The 18,021-nt window shown below is 36.9% G+C and overlaps 1 protein-coding gene across 27 annotated transcripts in view; it reads left to right on the top strand.

Moving 5' to 3' along the window:
* RAPGEF2 (Rap guanine nucleotide exchange factor 2) overlaps positions 1-18,021 on the top strand; it is a 269,637-nt gene that overhangs the window by 227,775 nt on the left and 23,841 nt on the right. For all 27 annotated transcript variants that reach the window (NM_001191326.1, XM_024976978.2, XM_024976984.2 and 24 more), the window contains 8 exons: positions 1,447-1,583; positions 2,200-2,358; positions 9,809-9,961; positions 10,227-10,391; positions 12,518-12,625; positions 12,714-12,917; positions 13,018-13,126; positions 13,600-13,846. In NM_001191326.1, the coding sequence (NP_001178255.1) occupies positions 1,447-1,583; positions 2,200-2,358; positions 9,809-9,961; positions 10,227-10,391; positions 12,518-12,625; positions 12,714-12,917; positions 13,018-13,126; positions 13,600-13,846 (1,282 nt within the window). The remainder of the gene's footprint in view (positions 1-1,446; positions 1,584-2,199; positions 2,359-9,808; positions 9,962-10,226; positions 10,392-12,517; positions 12,626-12,713; positions 12,918-13,017; positions 13,127-13,599; positions 13,847-18,021) is intronic.

Below are 18,021 nucleotides of genomic sequence, written 5' to 3'. Positions count from 1 at the left end.
CTGGGTCAGGTTGAAGAGCACTGTCTTGTTGGACAGAGTCCCTGGGTACCACTTACCACTGTTATTCTTCTGATTACCAAAGCCACCCCCATAATGAAAAGCCTTACACAGCAGGGATGACGTAGGGTCTCCACAGAACAGACATTACCAAGCTAGACCAGAAAACACCGCCTCGTCTGACCTTGTAGGAATGTAACGTTTTCATAAAATATATCTTTGTATTATTATACATTGCTTTTGCAATTAGCAAACTATATCCAACAACATAAAACTTGTCATTAAATCCTAACAGAAGGAATGTGCATAGAGACAATGTCAGTATGTGAGGACAAGGAAAATGGAGTGAAATTTTCATTTAGCCAAAAGTTTGAACAATGCCATGAATATAATATTGAATATATAATCATATATATAATAATGACAATAATAGTGGTTCTCATTTGTTGAGTATTTACTCTTTGCTGAGGACTTTATCATCTGAATTGCATTTGATCCTCAGAACTGTCCAGTGAAGGTAGGTATTTTATTACTCTTTTTCAAGTGAGAGAAACATGTCTAAAGGGAACGAATCGACTTCCCCGAAGTAATTCAGCCAGTAAGTGTCCACACGCTATCTAACACATGCCCTGTGCTCTTCATCATTACCTGTGAGGTCCAGCCTGAGCATGGAGGTAGACAATCCTGAATCATCTCACTGCCACCTCCTCCTTGTGTGCCTTTGAGCCTCGATTTCCTCCTTGTGAAATGAAAAAGAAACCATGCATTTCATAGAGCCATGGTGAGGAGGAAGGAACTTAGAAAGGAGCTCTTATTGAAAAGAATCTGCTTGTCCACAGCATTGCCACTGGGAAGAATGAGCAGACTTTGTCAGTCTATGAGATCCGAATTAGCACATGCATTTCATTTGCATTCATCACATAATGTTGTGAGCATGTTAACTGATTCTGGGTTTGTCTGATCCACAGAAAATATTCCCTGCTTTCTAAATCCTGGAGTATCTTTAGAGTGAGGGTGGTTGTTTCTGCCATCTGTTTTGGGCACCGAGTTGCCCAGAGGCACCAGAATGGACCTGCTGACTTTCTGGAGAATTCCCAGTGCTCTGTTTCATTTCAGCTTATTATTTCATCCTGTAATAAACCTTAACAAGATCACAGCTCATTTTCAGTAGCAATCCCCCATTGAAGTTTATTGATCTCTTCATTGGAATTTGAATCGCACTGAGTCCTGTTGCTCCTGAATCAACAAGGAAGTGTTACCCTTTCCACAGTGACAGAATTCTTTGTATACCTGCAAGAAATTCAGTGTGCTAAAGATATTTAAAGTAATTGTGTTGTTCAACAGGCAGAATTGTAGAGCATTTAAAAAGAAAGGACCCCAGAGCCTTCTTTCTGAACGCTTGTTTTTGAAATTAGTTGTCATTTTCTTTGCGCACCTTCTGCTTTTCAGAACAACTTCTGGAATTCATGCACCAGTTGCCTGCTTTTGCCAACATGACGATGTCGGTGAGGCGGGAGCTGTGTGCTGTGATGGTGTTCGCTGTGGTGGAAAGAGCTGGGACCATCGTGTTAAACGACGGTGAAGAGGTTAGGAAATATTTATACCACTTAACAATGTCTCTGTGTGAGGCTCGCTCAATGCAGCAATGAACAAAAACTCTTTCTTCTTTAAAAACAATGAGCAACAATAAGTTTGCATCACTTGGAATTATGATACACTCATTGTTGTGTCAGTCTTTTCCAAACCTACTATTTTGTTTTCTATTATTTGCAATATTTAGATGATATTGATAGAAACATTTTGAGGTTTTAGCTTTTCAGATTTTACAGTTTAAATGTTTATAATATAATGCCTCTTGTCAGAACAAAATGATGTTCTTATCAAGGCAATACTGGTCATTTTATCTTGTTTACATGTGTTTTGGGGAACAGAAGAAGTTTTTTTCCCTTGTGGCATTTTAGAGAGAATACCCAGTCATTAGGAAAGTGGAATGCCGTGGACCCCGTGCAGGCATCTGGAGACCTGTGGGTCGATGGCTGAGCTTTAGTTCTTGTTCTGTGAACTTGGCGAATGGTCATCTGTACTTGGGGTATTTTTCCCTCTTTAAAATAAAAGATCTAAATCATTTGTAGGGACCATTCCAGCATTTACAGCTTCATGATCATGATTATTTTCTGCTTTGTCTTTGTTTTTTGGAACTAGCTGGACTCATGGTCAGTGATCCTGAATGGTTCTGTGGAAGTGACTTATCCAGATGGAAAAGCAGAAATACTCTGTATGGGAAATAGTTTCGGTGTCTCCCCCACCATGGACAAGGAGTACATGAAAGGTGTGATGAGGACAAAGGTGGATGACTGCCAGGTATAAATTGTGATTAAAAATGTATGTCTTACGCTTAACAAAGAACACTTACATATGCAGTTGTGGTAAGGTTTTTTCGACCTGTATAGATAGGTCATCTTTTAGAATTATAAAGAAGATTTTAAAGTACAACTATGACTTTTAGTGTTATCATACTCCAGGAAATTAAAAATAAATCTCCCATAAAGTTATTTGAACTCCACAAAACTAAGCATTCCATAAATGTGTTCTATTAAAAAACAGGTGTTCTATAAATATGATATCTTAAAATTGCCATCAATAATAGATAATCTAGTCAACAGAAAGTATTGAAGTGAAATGCCCATCATGAACAGAAATTATATAGAGATTATAGTAAAGTTGCTGTGATACAGTTACACGGTGTTTTTATTTAAATGCAAGATAAGGAATTGATTTTAGAAGTCATGAAAATTAATCATAATTGAATCAGTTAAAATATTTGCTAGTTAAGAAATGACTGCCAATGAAAAATACAATGTCAGTATTGATATTATGTTAATATTTATTATTTAAAAGCATTTAATAAAAGACTAGAGAGTATATTGAGACCAAATGTGAAATATAATTTGATCAATTTAACAGGTAACCTCTATATTAGTGCAAAACAAATTTAAGATGCTTTTATTATTATTGCATATTTATAATTCCATGTCTTAAAAACTGACCTTGAAAGGTAAAATATTTAATATAGTAAACCAAAAAAGTTGACTTAATTAATGTTATATGTTCACTGTATTTATTAGTCTACAGTCTGAAATACATCTGAAAATAGTTTATACTAAAAGAACATCGTTGAATTTTTATAGTGTCTGATAAATGTAAAGTAGTGTTCATTTAAATTTTCAATTTTAAGTGGTTTACTTACTAAAAAGAAAAATGACCATGGCTATAAATAAAATTGTCTTACCTAGAGAATAATTTTGCTAAATAATTCCTCCAGTGAGCACTATAGAGAACAAAAAAAAATGGCTATGAATTCAGTGTGTTGAATATGTAATGCCAGAGGAGCATTCTAAATATAGCCAGCTCTCAATTATTTGGCATATTAGAGGCAAACAAAATGCTAAATAAATCTCAAAGTATTTGGCCTCAAAATCTCAAATTATTTCTTTTAAGAGGGTCATATATGACATTTCAGCTTTAGAATTATATTCCCCCCACCAAAAAAACAAAGCCAAACTGTGAGTCAAAATAAACAGAAAAGTTGTTAAGGATTTCTCTGTCCTTCTCAGTCTTGCCCCCGACACCCAACCTGAGCCCTTCTACAAGTCACTACAGCGCCTGAGTCTGTCTCTGTCCTTAAAGTGTGAGTGAAAGTTATTTCTGAGAATTCAGCTGCTATGCTATCACCTTGTAATTGGCCAACCCCTTTTATTAGAAATTTTGTAATCATGGAACTGAAATGATACAGGAGGCTTAGAAATGTTTCAGAGTAATTGATAAAGATACTATATGAGTTAATATTACAGAGTATTTAACTAATGTCAGATGTACTAGGTAACATTGAATATTTATCTGGGAGTGTGTGGAAAAGAAAAGAGGAGGTGGATATTAGGAGGAGAGTTCATGTATTTGCTGGATAAGGAATCAGCAGGAAACCCAGAGTGATGGTCCGTAAAGTAGACGCCAGGAGAAAACTCTGAATTAGAATGAAAACTCTGATAAAGGTAATATTAGGCTCCTGTAGCTCCTGATATGAGACTCCGGATGTACAGAGAGGGTCATGGGTGCAGTGTCTGCTAGAGAAAGGCTTTTCTTACTCTGTAGGCCACTCTGCATGCTGTAAAAGGAACATGAAATAAATCAGGTTCAAGAGTCATCCTTGTGCTTCCACATCCCTCTCAGACCCTAAGTTCCCTCCTTCCTTATTAGAATAGGCTTGGAGAAAAAAATTAGATATTTTAATGCTTATCTGAGATAGCATTTTTACTGTATTTCTGTTAAAATGTCATGTTATTTGTCAGAAAGTACACATATCTCATCCTCCTCTTGTTGGGGAAAGTCAACAGTGAGAATCACATTTTTTATCCATAAAATGACCTCCACAAGAGTGTCATTCCACTGAGCACACTGTAGATAATCAGTATTGATTGAATGAAATGAACAAAGGTGGTGTCCATTCTGAGAGGAAGCAACCTTAGCAGGTTGACCCTCATTTGCTGGCCTCTCAGTGGGTTCCAAAAATACATCTTGGGTAGTGTGGTTAAAATGGAACCCATGATCAATCTTGAAGACACAGTGTGAGTGGATTCAACTGGACACTTCTTTCTATTATTATTATTGGAGAGTAATTGCTTTACAGGGTTGTTTCTGCTGTTTAACAGCATGAATCAGCTACAACACATATATCCCCTCTCTCTTGAGGCTCCCTGCACCCCAATCCAACCCCTAGGTCATCATAGAGCACTAAAACCATACTTCAAATGATGTTTATCTCTGCCTGTTTAGGTCCCGTGATGCCCCCAACACCGTGCTCTATCCTGCTCCCTTCTGTGTGCTTCTTTTCCCAGTCTTGTCCCCTGTTGGATTTGTAGGACAAAGGCAGAACCAGGCAGACGTCTTTTGGTACCAGATGATGGCTCGGGTTTTCTGTTCCCCATCCATGTGTTTGTTTTTTTCACCCTCTGCCTGTCTCTCTTTTCCTTTCCTGCTCTTCCACTTTCTGTCTCCTCGTCCCCTCTCCCCCACCTAAGTCTTGGGCCTGCCAGAAACACCCAGGCATGGCTTAACCCTGCACTGTACCCTTCAGCAGATAGGGAACACTTGAATGCCTATGTGAACAGTTAGGTATAGCTCCCTTGCAAGCACAGAGTACCAATTTAAATAGAGCTCACCTCTTAAGGTAAATCTGTGAGACTCAGCTTTTCCTGAGACTGTGAGAGCTGTTAACTTTACTTCATTTTGTCATTTTCAATATGTTTACTAAATAAAAGCTGTGAGGTCATATGCCCAAAAGAAACTTATCCTGTGACATAAATTGTTTTTGCCCTTTTATAAGAGAAAGCTTAGTTGAGTTTTTATTTCATATCAGAGTGGCAAGATCATACAGGGTGAATAGCCGTCTTAAAGTATAAAACCTCTCTAAAACAATTGTGTTCATTTCAGTTCAGTCGCTCAGTCATGTCTGACTCTTTGCAGCCCCATGGACTGCAGCACGCCAGGCCTCCCTGTCCTTCACCAACTACCAGAGTTTACTCAAACTCATGACCATTGAATTGGTGATACCATCCAACCATCTCATCCTCTGTTGTCCCCTTCTCCTCTTGCCTTCAGTCTTTCCCAGCATCAGGGTCTTTTCAAATGAGTCAGTTCTTCACATCAGGTGGCCATAATACTGGATTTTCAGCTTCAGCATCAGTCCTTCCAATGAATATTCAGGACTGATTTACTTTAGGAAGAAATGGTTGGATCTCCTTACAGTCCAAGGGACTCTCAAGAGTCTTCTCCAACACCACAGTTCAAAAGCATCAATTTTTTGGCATTCAGCTTTCTTTATAGTCCAACTCTCACATCCATACATGACAACTGGGAAAACCATAGCTTTGACTAGACACACCTTGGTTCAGTTCAGTCGCTCAGTCTTGTCCAACTCTTTGTGACCCCATGGACTATAGCACTCCAGGCCTCCCTGTCCATCACCAACTCCTGGAGTTTACTCAAACTCACGTCTGTTGAGTCGGTGATCTTTGTTGGCAACTCACAAATTTTCAACTGGCTTTATCATACCTATTTTTTCTTTGAATTTAATGTTATATCTAAAAATTTCTTAAAGCAAAAATAAATTTGCTAATTAAATAATTAATGTTTTCATCTAAAGTGTATTTCTTTTGCGATGTCAGTGCTGTGTGGCCATATTGGAAATTCAATTTGGGATTCTTTTTTTTTTTTTTTTCATTTTTGGATGGTATTTCAGTTTGCTGCAGAAGAAATGCCAAAAATGTCTGTCTAGACACTAAGAATTTCAAATCAAATTTATTCTAATTTCTTTAAGTCCTTAGTCAAGAGGATTAATTATAGTACATTTCAAAATTCATTTTCTTTTTATCTCTCTACTTGTTTTAACTCAAGGATATATTTCTTTTTTAGGAGATAAACAATATAATTATGTTCTCTAAAAATGAGTATAAGAAAGAACACCTAAAATTATTTGGAGACTGAGAACAACTTGCTGTCCTGTAAAAAGAAAAAAAATTAAAAATATTTTTCAGGCAAGAACCACATGTTTCAAATATACGCAAACCTGTGGTCAGTGTTAAAGATATGAGTTTGGAGGTAGTTTTTGGCATTAAAAAAATTTTACTTAGCTATCCATAATTGCTTACAACAAAAGCCTATGCTTTTTGAATTTTAACTTTTTGATCTAAACGAATAAAAAAATTAGTTTTTTATATCAACCAACTCAGTGGAAGAAGCAATGTTGTAGTATGCTATTTCTTCCATGTGAACTGCTGCTGCTACTTCTGTAAAAAAGCTTTGTTGATTATGCAGAAAGTATGTAAAATATAGAAAAGTATGTTAAACAATGAAAATTGCTTGTTATTTGCATTGCTCAGAAATAATAATCATTCTCCTTTGTGATTGGTACCCTTTATCATTAAAAATATTCATCGTTTTTTATTTAAAAATAAATAATTCTTAAAAAGTAATAATTGATTTTGTTATATTCCACAATTTTTATATGCATGTATATAATATTAAGTTAGCGAGCACATGCTTATGAGGCATTGGGAGACTAGCATGACGTTGGTACGGCTGTCTCTTCATCTGTGCAGTGGGGATAATAGCACCTTCATGGCATCCCATGAATGCCATGGGAGGTTGGGAGGATAAAGTGAGAAAGTTCCTGTCAGGCAGCCACAATGTAATAATAATGATGTCATCATCACTATTAAAATCATTCTTAGAATATTTGGTTTAAAATTTTTTAAAAAACGATGTAACATCAAGAATATGGAGTCGGACATGACAGAGCGACTTCACTTTCACTTTGATGCATTGAAGGAGGAAATGGCAACCCACTCCAGTGTTCTTGCCTGGAGAATCCCAGGGACAGGGGAGCCTGGTGGGCTGCCGTCTATGGGGTCACACAGAGTCGGACACAACTGAAGCGACTTAGCAGCATCAGCAGCATCTTTTATCTGCCATGTGCTATAATTTAGCCATTCCCTCTCTTTTAATCTTTCACATTAAAGGAGAAAAGAAATGTTCATTCTTCCTTCATTCCTAAATGATTTTTTTGCAATTTTAAATATGTATATTTTATTGAAGTATATTTGACCTACCCTAAAAATGATTTCTAAAATAAGAATAAATTATTCAAAATTCAGAGAAGACAAAAATTTTAAGTTAAAAATCTATTCTTACCTCCTCACTGGCTTCTGGTTACTTTGTGTAATAAGTGATTTCTTGAATTCATTCTTCACTTTCTTTAAAACTACTAAGAAATATAATTAAATGGATTGCCCTGAGTCCTGAATTTTTTTATCTTTGAGGTCATGGAGGAGTAATTGTTTGATGTGCACATTTTTGTTAACTTCTTTAAGAGCAAGGATTAACCTTAATATCAGTTATGAGAAATAATGATTTGAGCTTAAAAAGTATGTGGCTTCCTTTGTGGATCTTTTTGAACAGCCTTTCTAAGCTGATTTCTTTCATAATATAATCACACATTTATAATATCTACTGCATGGATATCTTTGAATTTCGATATCATTTATTAAAATTATCTTTTAAAAAATTGTTGCTCTCAAAATCTTTTCAAATTCTTAAAACCCACTAAGTGATAATTATGTTTTTACATCATTTTTACATAATAAAATTTATCAAGCATATATTATGTATCTAGCACAGTGGAGGAGCTTCACCTGGATTATTTCATTAAACCTCCACAACAACCCTTTGAGGCTGGTGCTATTAGGATTATTTCCCCTTTTCAGATGCAAAATAAGACCCACAGGTTCTTTTCTCAGGATTCCACAGTGAGAGGTAGTAAAGCTCATGTCTGAATCAGTTAACCTGGCCCTAGAAGCCGCAGTGAGGAAGGATGGGGGCAGTTAAGAGAATTTCTTCTTAAAAGCAATTCTGTGATGATTTGATTAGCAGGCTAGGATTTCTTAAGCATCAGAGAGTCCCAGTTTTTTACCTGCCCACTGATAGTAAAACAAAAAGTCACAGCCTAAAAAAAGTGGTGGCTCCTTAGCTTAGTCCCCTGGATTCAGGTGGCACATTAAAATTCTTAAACCAGAAACAGTGCCCAGCAGCTGTCCTGATGGACTGATTAAAATCCATTATTGCATCCTTCTATTCTGAATTCTTTCCATATTCTTCTGTTCTGTTAGGACCATGAGCCTAACAGATAATTAAACAACCACCTATAGACTCTCTCCAAAGGTTTTTTGCTGCTCTGCCCACCAACCTAGATAGCATATTAAAAAGCAGAGACATTACTTTGCCAACAAAGGTCCGTCTAGTCAAGGCTATGGGTTTTCCAGTAGTCATGTATGGGTGTGAGAGTTGAACTATAAAGAAAGCTGAGTGCCGAAGAATTGATGCTTTTGAACTGTGGTGTTGGAGAAGACTCTTGAGAGTCCCTTGGACAGCAAGGAGATCCAACCATTCCATCCTAAAGGAAATCAATCTTGAATATTCATTGGAAGGACTGATGCTGAAGCTGAAACTCTAATACTTTGGCCACCTGATGCGAAGAGCTGACTCATTTGAAAAGACCCTGATGCTGGGAAAGATTGAGGGCAGGAGGAGAAGGGGATAACAGAGGATGAGATGATTGGATGGCATCACTGACTCAACGAACATGAGTTTGAGTAAACTCCAGGAGTTGGTGATGGACAGGGAGGCCGGGCATGCTGTAGTCCATGGGGTTGCAAAGAGTCAGACATGACTGAGCGACTGAACTGACTGACTGACCACAGTTGTAAGGATATGCACTTTTTTTTTCTAATTTTTATTGGTGTATAGTTAATTTACAATGCTGTGTTAGTTTCAGGTGCACAGCAAAGTAAATCATATATCTAGATATATATATGTATATATACACATGCATATATCCTATCTTTTTTTTTTTAGGTATCTATCCTAAGAGTCCACTCTACTCCCCCAGTGTTTTCTAATCATCACAAAAGGGACATGAGGAAGGAATATTCTAATTTTACCTTCTGATTATTTTTAATTGTTAGGATTTTTAATATAAATTACATATAATTATTCTAAAAATGAAACTTTTCTTGACCAAGGAAGAAATACATTAAAAAGCAGAGAAGTCTGATGAAGGTTCATTACCGAGCTCATTTAGAAAGTATGGGAAAGACATGGAAAAATGTCAGTCTTAAATATTTAAAACACTGAATCATTAGCGCAGCTAGGTCTCTTGCAAGCACTTTATCATTAACATGTGACTTACATTTTATTCTAGTTTGTCTGCATAGCCCAGCAAGATTACTGCCGTATCCTCAACCAAGTAGAAAAGAACATGCAAAAAGTTGAAGAGGAAGGAGAGATCGTCATGGTGAAGGAACACCGAGAGCTTGATCGGACTGGAACAAGAAAGGGGCACATTGTCATCAAGGTGAGACAAACATGCCACATCCCGAGGGAGGAGGGTTTTGGTAGTATCGCTTGTGATGATTTAGGATGCCCCCTCCTCATTTTTCAGTGTAACTTCTCTGAAATGTATCAGTTGTAAAGAATCTTTGAATTTCTGTGATGAATAGGAGTCTTATTCATTATTGTATATCTTCCTACCCAGTTCATCTTACGCTGAAGATTTGAAATCAAGGTACATGTAGATGCCACGCATGCAGGATGCTTATGACACGTTTGATTTGTTACAGGGCACCTCAGAAAGGTTAACGATGCATTTGGTGGAAGAACATTCAGTGGTGGATCCAACGTTCATAGAAGACTTCCTGTTGACCTATAGGACTTTTCTCTGTAGCCCGATGGAAGTGGGCAAAAAGTTGTTGGAGTGGTTTAATGACCCGAGCCTCAGGGATAAGGTTGGAAGATACGTTCTAGTTTCCTTTCAAATGTGAAACATTCAGATATAAAGTTAAAGAACTTTAATATATACAGTTGTTATACCAGTTATGTTCAAATTATGTTGGTGGGTTAAGAGAATGTACTTTTTAAGCAAAAGAAAAGGGATGCTACAAATACTAATTCTTGTTATAGATTCTAAGTTCAGCCCTAGAATTTTCTCTTTTAACACAAAAGCCAATACATTGGACAACAAATGTTTCAGTAGATTTTCCGTGAGAATCATTCCATATGTTGATGTATTTTTGATGTATTTTTGGGAGGAAGTGAGCTTCATATCCTCCTCTGCTATCTCCTTTCCCCTCAACAAATGTTTAGACTCTAGTTCTGTTGAAAATTCTATTAAAACACAACCCCCAAACACCTGGGTTCCTTGGGAATGTGCATCTTCTGGTTCAGTAGCTGGCCAGTGTACACCACATAGAAGTTATCGGTTTTCAGTTGCCCCAAAACAGCATCTCCTCTCAACCAGTGTGGGTGGGTAGGGCCCTGTCTTATAATTCTGAGCTGATCCTCTTCACCAGCTCTTGAGTCAGGCTCTTTTTCAAGGCCAGAGAGGGTGATGAAGTTCCTAGTCTTGTGAGGTTTGAGAATTAACTAGCCTGTACTCATTTCTCCTTCCATATGATGGCCTTGTTTCTATGAGGCCCGACATGGGAGAGGCAGGGTGGGAAACCCAGAACTGGGGACAAACAGCAAAAGGCTTCCAGCTCCAGTGCTGGCCCTGCTGCTGACTACCCCTTGGCCTGAGAGCAGTCATTGGACAGTGATGCTCTTCATGTCATCATCTGAGAGTCACAGGCGTAGAAGACCTCAGCTAAGGTCCTCTGCTGTAAAACTTGCTTTGAGTATTTCCTCTGCCATTTTTCTCCTGTCACTCATCTCTTTATTTGTAAAATAGTAATCTGTGTCATTTTGGGGTTGTTGTGAAGACGAATAACTTGGTACTGTCTGGCTCACAGCAATCTCTTACTGCATCTTAAAGGTATTGGTGGCGGTAGTTGGAGTATTCAATTCATGATTTACAAATCTCGTTTTTCTAACCTGGAATACGGCTAGTAGACGTTTAAGGTGGCGTCTCAGCTACAAAATTTTAATTTTATGAAAAGGTCAGGTATTAAGGATATAGGTTCAGGAGAGACAATAATCTTGGTTTCTTCAACTTGAAAAATGGTCAATAGTGATAATAAATGACAAAAAATTAATATAAATATCAACTTGACTCCTGAGTGTTTTCTCAGATTATATACTATACTTTGTCCCACTGTATTTAACTGTAAACAGTATTTTAACTGTAGTTTAAAGATTAAATGCGTACTGTCACATCTGTTTCTTTCCTGCTAGAATAGCATATTTCATTTTCCTGCTTTAAGAGGTTAGTTAATGCTTGAAAACAATGCTACGGAAAATTTCTTTGATCTTATTATTCAAGATTGAGAAAGTTAAACTCACATAAAGTAAAACAAGTGCTTTTTAATTTAAAGTTGCAGTTATACTCCTTTCATTTGGTAAAATTTTATTGAGAGTTTACTCTGAGCCAGGTGTTGTTATAAATATTAAGGATGCCCTTAGAACATAACAGATAAGGTTGTCTTCATGGAACTTATAGTCTAATGAAGGTTGCATAGTTCTTGCTGGTATAAAGCAAATATTCCATAGCTGAGTGTGTGTATTGTGATGTATAAAGGTGTAGGGCTCAGTGAAAACATGTGAGCAGAGTAAGGAAAGGCAACTCACTTTTTGTGCAGAATTGTAGATATTAAAGTTTCTGTCTTCTTGTGTATTAATTTATTTTGATTCTTTTTTTCCCTTTAGTTTTTGTTGTGACCTGTTTCAAATATATTTTGAGAGTAAGCCAGATATATATTAATTACCATCCTTCAATATAAAGTCCAAATTTAAAGTATTAATATATATTTTCAGAAAGGTATCCTCATCAATAAAATCTAAAGGTTTTGTTATTGTTTTTCGTGTTCATTGTTGTTAGGTAAATTGTTTGTTGGATATCTTTTTTTGCAATGACCTTAACCACAAATCTTTAGCACTAGAAAGAAGAAAACCTATTAAAAATTAATTGATTTTTCAGGTTACGCGGGTAGTATTATTGTGGGTGAATAATCACTTCAATGACTTTGAAGGAGATCCTGCAATGACTCGATTTCTAGAAGAATTTGAAAATAATCTGGAAAGAGAGGTAATATTTGTGATTTTGTTTTTAATCACAGCTTTCAGTTCATTTTATTCAGCCCATCCTTGAAACCACTCTTTTTGAACTCTTGTAGAAAATGGGTGGACATCTAAGGCTGTTAAATATTGCATGTGCAGCTAAAGCAAAAAGAAGACTGATGACGCTAACGAAACCAGCCCGAGAAGCTCCTTTGCCTTTTATCTTACTTGGAGGCTCAGAGAAAGGATTTGGAATCTTTGTTGACAGTGTAGATTCAGCTAGCAAAGCAACAGAAGCGGGCTTGAAACGAGGGGATCAGGTATGGCATTTCTAGTTGCAAACGTAATGGTGAACACTGGTGTCTTCTTTTCCTTCAGTCAATTGGGAAACTGAAATTAATTTTATAACTTCATTTTTAGATACTAGAAGTAAATGGTCAAAACTTTGAAAATATTCAGCTATCAAAAGCCATGGAAATTCTTAGAAATAACACACATTTATCTATCACTGTGAAAACCAATTTATTTGGTAAGTATTTTGCATTTTTTGCATAGTCTCATTTTTCTCCTTTTGGTCTTTTATTTAAACATTTATGTCTTAATCATGAAAAGTCATTGCTTATAATTCAAGCATCATAAGAATTGAAAATTTATAGTAAAATGCATAGATACAGAATTAATTATATAAGCATATAATTAGATTTAAATAAAAGCCTACTTACTTGAGGACCATAACATTTAATTTTATTGATATTTTTATTGATAAATATTTTATTGTAAAGAATAAAAATCTGTCAATAAATACATTCTGAGTAGACATGGCAGAAAACATACAAAACAGATTCTTGGTGTCATTCATTCCTTGTAGGAGTGTTTTTCTACAGGATTACAGTTTTGATCATGGCGATCTATACTTAGTATCTATTTCCAAGTTCTACAGTTGTCTTTGAATTATTCAGATTTCCAGTAATGGATGTTTTTCGGTGTCTGTTTCCTCTTTAGTATTTAAAGAACTTCTAACAAGATTATCAGAAGAGAAGAGAAATGGTGCCCCTCACCTCCCTAAAATTGGAGACATCAAAAAGGCCAGTCGCTACTCCATTCCAGATCTCGCAGTAGATGTAGAGCAAGTGATAGGACTTGAAAAAGTAAATAAGAAAAGCAAAGCCAACACTGTTGGGGGAAGGAACAAGCTCAAAAAGATACTCGACAAGACTCGGATCAGTATCTTGCCACAGAAACCATATAAGTGAGTGTCTGTATAAATTTTCTCTGCATTCTATTATTGTATTAAAATAATAAGCGAAGGTAATGATGTAATGTTTATTCAGGAGTGTAAAAACTGTTTTAGCTTTTATGGCAGAGCTATCTTAGAGGCAATTGGACAATTGTTTTTACCCCATTTTTGCCACTTGCTTGCCTACTCCAATCTTCTTAGAGATAGTTAGCATTTCTTTGTTTGAACTACTTTATTTCTCATTTGGACTTTTAAAAAGCAAGAATGTGACTTTACTCCTGTCTCCCCCCCTGGCATGATGGGGTTGTTTCTGCTCTTGTTTCTTTGTTTCTAGGTGTGTTTTCCACCGTCAGCATCTGCTTTTGCCAACTGAGTTTTTGCGGCTCCCAGCTGCTACTATCTACTCTTGCCTTTCTCTTTTTGCTTCTGTCTCCTGTTTTCAGTTACTTAACTGTTGACAAGACATCACCAACCAAGCACAGAACTCCTTTTTTCCTCCTGCTGGGCTCTGCAGTCAGCATGTCAGGTGTATTCTTGAATCTCTTCTTGGCTGTTCGTTTATGCCAACAGCTCATACCAGACAGAGTTGCAAGTGTCACACTTTAAAAAGTTTGCTTGTTTGCTCACTTTTTTTTTCACTTTAGCTTCTTCTAGGTCTGTGGATGTTTTATAAACTTCAGTTGGTGGTGGTGGTTTAATTACTAAGTTGTGTCCAGTTCTTTGAGCCCACCAGGCTCCTCTGTCCATAAGATTTCCCAGGCAAAAAGACTGGAATGGGTTTGCCATTTCCTTCGGGGCAGTCTTCCCAACCCAAGCATCCAACCCACATCTCCTGCTTGGCAGGTGGATTCTTTACCAGTGAACCACCTGGGAAGCCCCATAAATCCCAATTGCCATCAGTCAAAATTTTTTAAAATATTAAATTATATAGGTGCCCACAATTTATTTATTATATATTTCTGTAACTACAGTAATATGAGATAAGTTGAAAACATAAGGGTTATTGTTTTTCTTTCTTTCATGATCTAATAGGTCTTACAAAGGAGCAATACATATAACCATTCAGACTTTTATCGAGTCTTTTCTAATTCCACTTCTGATAAAAATTTCATACAAAGATTTGAGAGCTATGTTCTAGAATATGCTGTTAGTGGATTGAATATCAAACTTATGTCCCTATTAAACTATAATGATTGATTCTTTCATATAGAAAAGACTGCTACAGCAGAGTCCTAAGGATCAGCAGTGTGTACAATGGCAGTATTTATAGACTTGAGAGTATGGTTGTACCAAGTAAGTTTCTAAGAGACAGTGGATTAGGCCTGCTGGCATTACAGAAAATAGGAATTGATTTTTTAAGTCACCCTTCATAATGAAAAACACATTTTTAAGTGGATAAGAAAATTACTTAAATGTAGAATTATTAGCAGCACAATAACTAAAAAAAAAAACAGAGTTATATCTGACCATGAGTTAAATATGAACCTTTAAAACAATCTAACACAAGTCAGCATGACCCTGGTGAGTATTAATAGAAATGTGACATGCAAGAGCTGAGATGAAATCCATCCCTAGTACAGGGTGTTGGCAAAGGACACAGGATAAGAATACTGTGCATAATATTACTATGTGTATTTGGATATATAACATTATTATGTGTATTTGGAAAGATACTCAAAATCTAGAAAAGGGAAAAGAAAAAAGGATGATAAATATATCGTTGATTTGGAAGCACCAAGGAGACATCTTAAATAATTTACATTGAAGAACATATATGACTTATTTAAACATTTCATTATGGACCACATCTTTATCCATTCATCTGTCAGTGATGTCAGTTACAATCCTGGCTATTGTAAATACTGCTATAGTGAACATTGAGGCTGCACATGTGTCTTTTTGAATCATGGTTTTCTCAGGGTATATGCTCAGTAGTGGGATTGCTGGATCATATGGTAGCTCCGTTTTTAGTTTTATAAGGAACCTCCTTAGTGGCTTTATCAGTTTACATTCCTACCAATAGTGCAAGAGGATCCCTTATCTCCACATCCTCCCCAACATTTATTGTTTGAGGTTTTTTGATAATGGCCATTCTGACTGGTGTGAGTTTACAATACCTCATTGTAGTTTAAATTTGGATCTCTCTGCTCTTTGATGAACTAGATGGGTGGGATGGGGGAGGGTGGGGTGGCAGGTGGTGGGAGGGAAGTTCTAGAGGGAGAGGATATATGTATGCATATGGCTGATTCACTTTGTTGTACAACAGAAACTAGCACAACATTGTAAAGCAGTTGTAACTCAAAAAAAATAAACATTTTATATGAAAAATATTTGAAATCGTCTATATATGTAATATAATTGAGAAGAATAATTATATTTAAAAGAAGGCTCAGTAGACTGTAGGATCTTTTATGTTGGTATATAGACTTGATTTGGAGAAGGCAATGACACCCCACTCCAGTACTCTTGCCTGGAAAATCCCATGGATGGAGGAGCCTGGTAGGCTGCAGTCCATGGGGTTACGAAGAGTCGGACACGACTGAGCGACTTCACTTTCACTTTTCACTTTCATGCATTGGAGAAGGAAATGGCAACCCACTCCAGTGTTCTTGCCTTGAGAATCCCAGGGACGGGGGAGCCTGGTGGGCTGCCGTCTATGGGGTTGCACAGAGTCGGACACGACTGAAGCGACTTAGCAGCAGCAGCAGCAGAGACTTGATTTAATAGTAGTCATTACTTGGGGCTTCCTAGGTGCTAGTTGTAAAGATTCTGACTGCCAGTGCTGGAGATGCAAGATATGCAGCTTCCATCCCTGGGTCGGGAAGATCCCCTGGAGTAGAAAATGGCACCCCACTCCAGTACTCTTGCCTGAAAATTGCAAATCTTTCCTAATAATCAGCATATGTTTACAAAGATTTTTTTTTTTCTAACAAAGCTTATCAAAGTAGTCAAGCAGATAAATATTCTAGATATACTGTTTTTTGGGGTTTTTTCTCTCTCTCAAACATTATCAGTATCACAGAAGCTAAGGTGCCAGACGGTGGCCACCTGGCAAGGACAGCCCTAGTAGAGGGATGTGAGTAGAGGGGGGAGGACAGTAGAGGACAGTAGAGCTCAGGTCCAGTTGTTGAGTAAGTGGAGAAACACTGCTGAACCCAGAGGAAAGAGAGAATAAGCCAACAGACTACATACAAAGTTAACCAAGGTCAAAAAAATCTCAGTAACAATGACAGAGTTCCAGAGGTCCAGCAGGAAGAGGCTGCGCTCAGAGGTGGACCTTTCTGAGCCTGATCTGTACTTTAACACAGTTTCAATCCAGGAGTACTCTTGTGTCTGGATGGCAGACACATAGGTGAGAGTAGAGTGTTAGATCACCATGTTGGGTGTGACATGTTGCTGGGAAACGGGTCTGAAGAAGGCCACCTTTGGGGGATGCCCAGAGTGTCTGACCAGTACTAATAGCATCTGCGCCACAGGAGCCCAGTTGACTCTGTCTTTGGCCTGAGTCCACACAGTTGTCTCGAGTCCTGTATGACCTTTCATATTTTGGGCAGTAAAGGCTGCTTTATAAGGTTGAAAGATAAAATTCCACTAATAATGTGAATGTTTTAATGGACATTAATCCTTTTTGTCTATATATACATACCTCTATGCACTTAAATAGAAATATAGTTTTGTTATGAATATAGCTAAGAATTTTTTAAATTTTTATTGAAATCTAGTTGATTTATAATATTTCTTAGTTTCAGGTGTACTGCAAAGTGATTCAGTTTTATAAGTATATATGTTTGTGTATTCATTCTTTTTTAGATTCTTTTCCATTATTATTATAAGAGAGTGAGTATAGTTTCTTGTGCTATATACAGAGGGTCCTTGTTATCTGTTTTATATATAGTAGTGTGCATATGTTAATTCCAAACTCCTAATTTATTCCTTCCCCTCCCCTTTCTCCTTTGGTAACCATATGTTTTCTATATCTATGAGTCTATTTCTGATTTGTAAATAAGTTCATTTGTATCATTTTTTTTTAATATTCCACACATAAGCAATATAGTAGATTTGTCATTCTCATCAGACTTCCTTCCCTTAGTATGCTCATCTCTAGGTCCCACCTATATTGCTACAAGTGGCATTATTTCTTCCTTTTTTATAGCTAAGAAATATGCCATTGTGTGTGTATACCACAT

The sequence above is a fragment of the Bos taurus genome, chromosome 17, assembly GCF_002263795.3.
Source record: "Bos taurus isolate L1 Dominette 01449 registration number 42190680 breed Hereford chromosome 17, ARS-UCD2.0, whole genome shotgun sequence".
Taxonomy (NCBI): domain Eukaryota; kingdom Metazoa; phylum Chordata; class Mammalia; order Artiodactyla; family Bovidae; genus Bos; species Bos taurus.
This window is presented reverse-complemented; position numbering and strand designations above follow the sequence as displayed.